Source organism: Hyalella azteca, unplaced genomic scaffold (genome assembly GCF_000764305.2).
Source record: "Hyalella azteca isolate HAZT.00-mixed unplaced genomic scaffold, Hazt_2.0.2 contig7416, whole genome shotgun sequence".
Taxonomy (NCBI): Eukaryota; Metazoa; Arthropoda; class Malacostraca; order Amphipoda; family Hyalellidae; genus Hyalella; species Hyalella azteca.
The window spans coordinates 219,708-230,616 of record NW_025937542.1 but is presented as its reverse complement, the minus strand read 5'-3'; the positions used below and the strand labels follow the sequence as shown (position 1 = coordinate 230,616).

Here is a 10,909-nt window from a genome sequence, read left to right as displayed (position 1 = left end):
ATTATATTGATACATAGTATCGACGCCATTCTTACGAATGTTCCCGCTATTACACTATGCCTGCTTCCGTGCCTCTGCTTGTATTGAGATTGTCTTCTCATAGAGGGTTATGAACGATAAATACAATTTTTTATGCCTATGCCCGTACCATTTCAATTTTTTTGTCAGAAGCAACTAAGCGAGGCATTTTTTTCTATGGCGAAAATTTTTCTCAACCAAGTTTTGTAAACAATTTCAACATCTTTCGTTGTGAAAAGACTTAAGATTGGAAGTGCAGTGATTTGGCGCATTGAGCCAGTTTTGCGGTATGCAAGAACATAAATCTACGAGTAAACCAGTAGAAAACTTGCTCTCTAACACAGAAATTTGGTTAATTCCATCATTCATTCTAACTCTTTAATGTTAGACTTGATTTAACATACTCGGTAAAGGATTAATGGGCATCGGTATATCATCATTGTTTGGACCCATGTTGTCTGAGGCGTGACTCATACGTTTGGAAAGTAACAAATAGTGTGAAACTTAGGCTCTTGAGTAAACCAGCCCCATGCTAATACTATATACCATTACAGTCTTAAATTCTACTTGTCTGAGCTATTTGATTCTAGAACCATACCGGTTAGAATCGAGTGTTCTGGAACTTACTCCCATATAATACATTTTGTGCCAATTTTTGTTATAATTGATTCATACAATCGTGCAATGCCTTCCTGTATTTAGTAAAAATTAGAGAAGCTGAAAATATATTTTGATTAGACTTTGGTAATATGAGCCATTGCCATTTCAATCTATAGACGAATGGTTGCTTGTCCCATTTATACGAGTCACAACAAACGAAACAGCGTGGTCGAGCGTTCGTCTGATACAAAATTGTCTCTCGCAATTAAACATGTAAGTATTTTCTGGAAAACTTATTCATGTATATGAAAATTAATTTTTGGTTCTTTTGAAATTATCTAGACCTGTTGGCTGTGGGGATCATAAAGGTGGTCGAAGGTTTTCAAGTTTGTTATTAATCACGAGACGATCTTGAAAATAGGTCAAAGTTGCATTTGGCCCGGGCCTTGCTGCCTTAGGAAGTGACAATTCAATTTGGCATCTGAGATGAATACTAATTAGCTAAATATACTGTTTACTATTGTGCTAGGCTGCCAGCCGATAGCTGTTTTGATTCACACATTATTTCCTCATTGAAATTATAAATTATTGAACCAAATGTAGTATTTTCTAGGTATTGTGATTTCACTGAATTGTGATAGACCCAACTGGAGTCTAGAAAATTGAGCAGAACTTACATATCTTTTCAATGCATAAGCCAATGAAGCCATCATCTATGAACCAATTCTGTTAAATTTGCTTGTGAAGAATTAGCTAGTCAGAACTCCAAACTTGCATAGGCCTAGTGGCAAAGCAGAGTTTTGTCAACTCTTCCAGTTCATTTTTGAGTCGTAGCTATAAGTAGACCCGTAATTTGCCAGTAGCCTAGGCGCCCCTACTCCCTAGGGTAAACGCGGTATATTCCGACATCGTAGGTAATTCCATCACCTCTCCAGCTTTTCCTTTATATTAAGCTTTGTTTTAGTTCCATGCGTTCATTGATGGTTGAAATGGTGACGTCATACATTTGCGTGTCGAAATACTGCAAAAAACACTAGGTCTTGGCCATCTAGTGGGAAAATATTGAGATCCGAAGAGAGACAATGCATGCCACGTGGTGAGATCATCGAAAAATGTGTCAAATTTGACAGTTGACATGGCTCTAGTACCAAATAGTGAATAACTGTTTTTATAGGAAGAATATTATGGTTTGAGACTTTTAAATACGTCTGTGAATATATTAGGAATCCTTTAAGTATACTTGTATTTGCTGATTTCAAGTCGTAAATAAATTAATAGATGATTAAGTTGAGATGTTGGATTTAGACACATGAAAACTAATTCCGACACAACTTGAATTGGACACACACAGATCGTTCAAAGCTTTGTACAAAAATTGAAATTTGCTTAATTAAAAGCCTAATAGCTGTTAATTAAAACGTAATTAAGTAGTGTTCAATATTCGTTAGTGTTCTAATTCAAAGCCGTGTTGTATCCCAATACAGCTCACACAGCAAACGGAATTCGAACACGTGGATGTCGGCAATACGTATCTGTTAAATTTGAAGCGCTGACGCAATACGACTCACCACGTGTCGGATGTTGCCACACAAAGTGACGGAATATAGGGATTTGGTAGGTTTCCATTCTAAAGGCTTTTTAATAAATATGGCAACATTTTGTGACGTTTCATCGTTGCTGACGCGTAGTGAAGTGTTTTGAGGGTCATGTGAAGGCAACAGAACTTACATAACGCATACGGTTTTTTTTTATAGTTTTTCATTTCTTGATGCGTCCTTAATGTGTCGGAATATACCGCGTTTACCCTATTCAGACATCATTGATAATTCCGACACTTTTAAACTTTTTCCTTTATAAAGTTTATATTAAGCTTTGTCTTAGTTCCACACATGCGTAGATCAGTAGATGGTTGAAATAGTGACGCATACTATTGCGCGCAATATTTCTGCAAAACACTAGGCCTGGCAGGAAAATGTTAAGATCCTCAGAGCTAAAGTCCATGTCACCCAGTGTCAGTGAGAACATCAAAACACGTGTCAAAGTTGATAGTTGACCTTACTCTACCAAATAGTGATAAACTGTTTGTGTAGAAAGAATATTATGGTTTGAGACTTTTAAATAGTCTGTGAATATATTAGGAACCCTTTAAGTATACTATTACTTGCTGATTTTAAGTTGTAAATAAATTAATAGATGATTAAGGTAAGAGATGGTTTTAGACACATAAAAACTAATTCCAACACAGCTCAGAATTAGACATGCACAGCTCGTTCCGAGCTGTTTCGTATTCCAATACAGCTCAAACAGGGCGTTAGAATTCCAACATAGCATCGGAATTACAAATTACGATTTTGAAGCGCTGTCGGAATTAGTCTCACAATCTGCCGAATTTAGTCACACAGCATCAGAATTGTGCCATTAATTCGATTGTGCCATTAATTAGGGATCAAATTAGAGTTGGTTGAAATTGTGGGAATTGTGTGGCTTCAGGAATGGCAGGAACCAGACCATGGAAGAAGGCGCATTATAGCATGCTAAATTCATTCATTAAAGAAACTTAATAATGCATTTTCCATTTTTTCAGACATTCAGTATTGATTTTAGGTCTTATATATAGCATAGGTATATATCTATATAGTATAATTCTTAGTGATACTGCCAGATTTGAGCACATTGAACATTGTGATTAGTGAATGTATATGCCTTGATCATGGTACTTTTTGCAAGTCAACAAATTAAACCAACATAACCAAACTAGAAGAACACTGAAAAAACTCATAAATTAGACAAACTAGCAAATCATGAATCTTTCAAGAGGATTTAGAAACAATTTGTGGCTATCATGAACGGTCAAAGGAGATTTTTTTTCTGTTGGACACTTGTTATATGGAATTGCCAGCTAAGATGGTGGTCAATAGAAGTGTTTTTGATATTACAAGTCCATAATAATCTGCTGTGTGAAATAATGCTTTATTATCAACTTGCATGTGTATGGCAAGAAATATTTGTTGTGCTTTAATGTTCAAGTACATATATGTTTTTCTTCATCAGGGCTCATCCAGCACCAGTGACATGGGCTCAAAGAAAAAACATGATCTACATTACCATCTGTGTAGAAGATTGTAAAGATGCCATCGTCACCATAGAACCTAGCAAAGTTTACTTCAAAGGAACTGGAGGAGCAGAGAACAAATCATATGAGAACACTTTAGAGCTTTTTGATGAAATTGATGCTGCAGTAAGTGCTATTCAAGCCTGTCAATGCTCAATTTTTTTACAATTGTGAGTGGGAGTTTTGGAAAATTGTCAACTTTGAATTATATTCAGCTAACTATGATGTTAGCACCTTTTCTGTGGCACTGACATAGAGGTTTTTACTGATATAATATTATATTTATTTATATACTATTTACATGTTCTTGAGGACACACAGAAATGTTCTATGTCTGATGTGATTCTAGCAGGAGAATGTGAGTTAACAAGAGTGATATTAATATTGAGTAAACTATACAGAATTTTTTTTGAAAGGTAAATGACTCTAGCAATTAGGGTGAGGTTTTGCAGAGAATTCAGCTATGCTGCTTATGCAATTATTATTACTACTGATGGCAGACTAGTGGTTGGAGCTTTTATAGGCTATCTATTGTTATGTCACCAAGCACCAGCTCTTGCTGGGGCATCAGCTGCCAATGCTACCTTGACTGTTATGATAGCGCCCTACAGTACTAATATGTATCAACTGACAAATAGAAGAATCCTTCTGAATGTGAACTTATATACTTGAAAATGTCAGTGTATAATTGTTATTTGGTGTTAAGGCTTGTCAATAAATTTAGAAACTATTCCTCTATACTAATATCCAGGCCTATCACATTGATATCTTATTTTTCCTTGAAGTAATAGATTTTCACTACAAATTAATTAGGTTTCTTGGTAACAAATGATATGAAATGAATATAAATTTTAATTTATTTACAAGTATTCTTCATATTGATTATAGGCATGAATGAATTATTTGAATGAATGAAATTTTAGAATGAATTATTTGAATTCGGAATTCAACTGTTGAATGCAATCAATCCCCCATAACATTGTGTTTTTTTTTATTTAGCTATTCAAATTTTTGGACATAAAATAAATAGGTGGTTTTTCTTACTCACTAGGTTATTTGAAATAAATTTCAAAGTTACTGATTTAATTATAAATTCTGTGACACTGAAAAATTTTCAACCTATTCTGATTCAAAAGTTGACTTATAAATGGATTTTATGCTTAATGCCATCATAAATTTATGACTGTCCTCAAGAGGCTGAATCTATATTATTTTTTGACAGGCCAGTCGTAAAGTTGTGAGGGATCGCAACATTGAAATAATGCTAATGAAGAAAGAATCAGGTCCATTCTGGCCACATCTCCTAAAGCAGAAAATCAAACAACACTGGCTTAAGGTTGACTTTTCCAAGTGGAAGGATGAAGACGACGATAGCGATGTTGAAGGAGACGATTTTCAACAGGTATGATGCTTGGTTCTGTTATGCCACAAAAACTAATAATTATTCATCTAACCTTTTACCATGCCACTTAGGTGTGAGAATACTCTTAGTAATGGCTTGAGAAAATGCTGAGTGATGGTGTGGGAAAAAGACTGAGTGATGGTATAGGAGAAACACTGAGTGATGGTGTGGGAAAAACACTGAGTGATGGTGTGGGAAAAACACTGAGTGATGATGTGGGAAAAACACTGAGTGATGGTGTGGGAAAAACACTGAGTGATGGCGTGGGAAAAATGCTGAGTGATGGCGTGAGAAAAACACTGGTGATGGCGTGGGAAAAACGCTGAGTGATGGTGTGGGAAAAACACTGAGTGATGGCGTGGGAAAACATTGAGTGATGGCGTGGGAAAACATTGGGTGATGGCATGGGAAAACAGAGTGATGGCGTTGGAGAAACAGTGAGTGATGGCGTTGGAGAAACACTGAGTGATGGCGTTGGAGAAACCCTGAGTGATGGCGTTGGAGAAACCCTGAGTGATGGCATGGGAAAAATGCTGAGTGATGGCATGGGAAAACATTGTGTGATGGTGTTGGAGAAACACTGAGTGATGGTGTTGGAGAAACACTGAGTGATGGCGTTGGAGAAACACTGAGTGATGGCGTGGGAAAAAGGTCTGAGTGATGGCGTGAGAAAACATTGTGTGATGGTGTTGGAGAAACACTGAGTGATGGCGTGGGAAAAATGCTGAGTGATGTGTGGGAAAACATTGAGTGATGGCTTTGGAGAAACACTGAGTGATGGCGTTGGAGAAACACTGATGACGTGAAACTGCACTTGGTGATGACGTGAAACTGCACTTGGTGATGACGTGAAACTGCACCTGGTGATGACGTGAAACTGCACTTGGTGATGACATGAAACTGCACTTGGTGATGACATGAAACTGCATTTGGTGATGTCGTGAAACTGCACTTGATGATGACGTGAAACTGCACTTGGTGATGACATGAAAATGAACTTGGTGATGACATAAAAATGAACTTGGTGATGACATGAAAATGCACTTGTAATCTCTCATTATTCACAGATGATGCAGCAGATGGGCTCTTTGAATCCCGGTGGTGGCGATGAGGCATTCGGCAGACCGTCCTTGGATGATTTGGACCCGGAGGATGAAACTGATTCTGACGACGAGGCGTTGCCTGACCTGGAGTAAACTCAATAATGCTGGTCAGTTCACGTAATGGGTGAATGCTGATCTTTGCTTCTTGTGGTAATTTTTTATATTGAAATGGATTTTGTGTTGGAGCTTTGGTGATTATCTGAATCATCCATTAAGCTGGCTTTCTTTTATTTCTTGTAAAAGTCTGCCGCTAATCCCACTGCCACCAGTAAATTATCACAGATCTATTGGTGGTCATAACCTCACACATAACCTCACAATTTTTGGAAACCACCAAGTTGTTGATGCAATTACTAAGTAGATAATTAGCGACGCCTCGCAGTGGATTGAACACATCTACCGCAAGTGCCTGCCACTATTCAGGAGCAGGGACCTCCAAGGGGCTTGAAGAATAAACTTACATTTTTCTAACACCATCAGACTATGTAGTAATGATGCCTCTGGTAAAATGAATGACATTTGGTGACAAATGGGGGATACGTTGTCCAGATATGTAGGCAATTGATGCAGTATGCACCCTTTATTATGCGTCGTTGTTGGCAATTCAAAGGCTGTCATCTAGACTTCAAATATTTTGCTTGTGAAAGCGAACTAGCTGCAGGCAGAGTCCCTGGGTACTCACAGTGATATCAATCTCACCCTATGTTTGAACCCTTTCCAGTACTGGTAATAAATGAACAGCTTGATTTCTGGCAGAACGGATGCAGGAGTACCTGTAGGAATTTCTTCCCATGCTTCCAACTCATCAGAGTTTCAATGGGAAATGTTATGAATGATTTTTCTGCAACGATGTATCTTGTGCACCATTATAACTCTGTCTAGAGACTTATAAAGAAGACTGTGTAGAAACTTTAAAGCTAGCCTCCTTTATGAACCTTTTAAATTCAGTTATATTCATACTTGCTTGCTGTTCAAGTTTCTTATTTACTATTATTTGCAGGTGTCCTGTGCTCCGCGTTCGACCAGTCGCTCCGGACAACAGCTTAGATCCTCAGCTTTGTACCGCAGCTGAAGAAAAAAACCTCTCAGTTTCCCAACGCTCCTATTCTCGATTCTCCTTGATTGATTGTTTTCTATGTTTCTAGTCTACTGAAATAACTTTTCTTTGAGGCATTCATTTTTTCCAGTGAGGCAGTTATTAGTTCCAGCCTATCATATCTATTTTAATTTGTAATTTTTGCTATTGGTTGCTACTGATAGCCTGGAGATCTCGTTTCAGTATATAGCCTTACTTTAGAATTCAGTGAGAATCTTTGAAGTAGATAGCATCATTGCGTGGCAGAATATTGTAAAAGGAAATTTGATTTTTATGCAAAGAGACTTGCCGTGACCTATCCATCACCGAGTTCTGCGGCATTTAATTGTTATGTAAACTCTTCAGATGCGGTACGCATCAGTTAGCCTTGAATGCTGCGCTGGGGAACAGTCGCCTGGCGCGATCCTTTTTCCAAGTTATGAAGTGGACGAATTTAGAGAGACTATGGCGGCTGTAAATTACCGCGATGTCTGTTGCCTGTGCTGTTTGTGTCGCTAGCTATGGTTACCATCGTCAAGCTCTGTGTGTACCAAAGTTTCTTTCCGGGGCCCAGAGTTTGAATTACTTTTGATTTGGCATTATTATTACATGTGATTTATAGTCCAGTTTGTCATATTTCACAGGATGTGTGTTTTCTCAGTAAAGTATGTCTCGAACGTTTAATCTCATTTCCCTTGATTTGCGACCTCAAGATAGTTAACCAGAATGTGATCTTTAAAAAATTTAATTTGGGCTAGTATCGTTTCGACATAAATTTTTATACGTGTCCTTCATATTGCCAGATAACTTTTCCCTTACTGTGTTACCTTAGTATACTACCGTTAACTTCCTGTGTTTTTCTAAAATTTAATTATATTCATGTACGAAATTTGATCACTTGTTCGCATACGGGTACTAAAGAGTACTTGTGCCATGACATAAACTTGTCTTAACTGTTTAGTTCACGTGAAATAACGAGTTCACCCTAAGAATGAAACGAGTAATCTATGTAGACAATTGTATCTTTCAATGATCTTTTCGACTTGTCATGCTAGAGAAACAAGCACATGGCTCAATAAAATTATCCTGGAGGTGTCGCGATCAAGTAATTCAGTCCATAATCTGAGAAAGGATTACCGTAAATCGGTTTAGTAATGTTCCGCTTATAAATTAAGAAAATAACTGGAATTTCCATCCTGAAATCATTGCAGAAACAGTCTGCTTTTGCTGTCGCTGCTCTCACAGTCACAGTTCTGCGTTAAACAATGATCATCTCATGGTGTCTGGTGCGACTTGCAATATTGTTTTTTTTTTATTTTTGGCCGAGCGTGGCTGAACTCAATTAGCACTTGGCCTTCAAAATCCTCTCCAGGCTGTGAATTGTTCTTCTATTTTACCAGTCACTTCGTGATTATTTTGAAAAGTCTAGAGGCATGAAAAGGTTTTTTTTTTATTCGATATCCGCGTATGCAATTCGTGGTGAGAAGAAACGGAACGATCATCAGACGCCCTGTGTAATGCAAGCTCCCCGTCAGCGTCTCTGTACTGAGGCCCCCCTAACGATTATTCTCTTGCAGTAGAATGAATAACATAGAAGACGCTGTTTGGTGGTGATAATTCTGACAGTTTAACACTCAGCTTCCATACCGCGTTGAGTCCGAAGCAGCAATTTTACAACCAGTAATCTGCCAGGAGCAAATTTTGTTATGGCGTGAATAATTCATGTAAAAAAAGTCTTAGCTGAGGAATATGACTGATATAGAGTATAGTATATAATAAACTTGTCCCTGACGCGAGTCCAACATTCGTAAGACTTCAGGCGATTGCATTGGTGGCCATCACCTTATACATGTATCATGTATGTAACGCTTCCTGGAACGCGTTGTGGCCCGACAGCTGAATAACCATCTTCAATAGTCTGGTCTCATGCCTCACATTCAGTCTGCATGCCGTCATCTTCACTCGACGGAAACCGTTGTTGTGAAGTTTCTTTCAGATATTCTGCGAGCAGTAGACGGCGGCGACATTGCGGCACTAGCTTTACTAGCGATCGACCGGCCGCATTTGACACGGTCGACCAGGGTCACTTTATTGCGGTTAGTTTACGCATTTTTCGCTCTGCGCGGCAAAATTTTGCGGTAATTCGAGTCCTATCTCAGCAATAGATTCCTAATTGTTCGACACGGGCACTCTTCTACGCCATCGTTGGTCACTTGCAGCGTACCACTGGCCCGATCCTCTTCCCGTTATGGGAGCGCAGCCGTGGGTAATAAAATTGACTCGTAAACAGGCCCTGGGCCCAACGCCAACCATCAGCATGCAATATCTACACATAGCCTCAGATCAATGAGCTGTGAGTAACTCCGGCTAACAGTAAATCCGCTTTGCACAACACAGCCACTGCTTCACAGAGCCGGAGCCCAACTGGCCGGGGCGCAACAGGCCCTACCGCAACAGGCGGCGCAGGTTAGGCTAGGTTACGTTAGGAGTAGCTGTTGCGGTAGGGCCTGCTGCGCTCCGGCCAGTTGGGCTCCGGCTTGTATGCGCTCCGGCCTGTGACTGAACTGCGCTGTTGTGGTGGGCGCTGTGAAGATGCCCGGCTGCGTTACGCTCGGGAAGGTATATGAATAGCACTGTGGACTTGGGCTATGCTGACCTCTAGCTATCCACCCCCCCGTTATAGTATGCTGTCGACGTTTTGCACATAATTTATTCATATATTTTGAATCCGCATATTTCAGCACACCCAAATTTATGGTTACTGTGCGCCGGCTGACGCTGCAGCGTTGCAGGACCGGATGTCTGCCTGATGGATGGACGCCGTCCCAGACTGGATGTGCTCCACCCGGCTCTAGCTGAAAGCCGCAAAAAACGACTTTATTTGGTTTGCTACTTCTCGGTGCCAGCATCAGCTTCCGGCTAACAATGTACGCATGATCAATAAGTTCGTCATGCCTGTGCCTTCGGTTCGCAACCTCGGCGTTCAGCTGGACTCGAAACTTTCTATGAAAAAGTACATATACAAAGTCACCACCGCTTATTTTGGTGCTCTGCAACGTATTCGCAGCGTCAGCCGCTGTACATCAAGGCCCTTGGTGGCGCTTGTTCTGACCAGATTTAACTTTGGCGATGCCACACTCTATGGACTTCCGACCACGGCACTTAATTAACTGCAATCGGTAATGAACGTTGCTGCGTGACTCGTGTACAAGAAACGGAAATTCGACCACGTGACGCCGAATTTGCACGATTTATACTGGCTGCGCAGCAGTGCACGCAATTCAGGGTCGCTGTTATGACGCTCCGATGCCTTCACGGTCTGGCGCCTCCTTTTCTCGTGAAAGGTCTGCAGTGCGTGCCGGATCTGCCTTCTAGAAGGCAACTGCCTTAGTCATCAACAGTGGACCTTGCCGTACCATCTACACGACTATCTACCGTCGGTGACAGAGCGTTCCCCCCGGTCGCCGCCGCCAGAATCTGGAACAATCCGCTGGCCTCCGTATCCTCGGCTCCTTTGTTGCCGTTGTTTCGTCGACGCATAAAGAAAGAATTATTTCGTAGAGCCTATTAATCTCGTGCTTAGTCATTTCATCCGTATT

At 40.0% G+C, this 10,909-nt stretch overlaps 1 protein-coding gene across 1 annotated transcript; it reads left to right on the top strand.

Annotated features, from left to right (window-relative positions):
• The first annotated feature begins 774 nt into the window (after positions 1 to 774).
• Positions 775 to 7,987, top strand: LOC108674826 (prostaglandin E synthase 3). The gene is made up of 5 exons (XM_018162799.2): positions 775 to 891; positions 3,670 to 3,856; positions 4,953 to 5,132; positions 6,200 to 6,342; positions 7,236 to 7,987. Coding segments are annotated over exons 1-4 (498 nt in total). The 5' UTR covers positions 775 to 889; the 3' UTR covers positions 6,329 to 6,342; positions 7,236 to 7,987.
• The last annotated feature ends 2,922 nt before the right edge of the window (positions 7,988 to 10,909 follow it).

Excerpts from the sequence above, each read along its gene's own strand:
- LOC108674826 (XM_018162799.2), top strand. Across the intron at positions 3,857-4,952 it reads TTGATGAAATTGATGCTGCA|GCCAGTCGTAAAGTTGTGAG; the intron begins GTAAGTGCTATT and ends ATTTTTTGACAG. Across the intron at positions 5,133-6,199 it reads AAGGAGACGATTTTCAACAG|ATGATGCAGCAGATGGGCTC; the intron begins GTATGATGCTTG and ends CATTATTCACAG.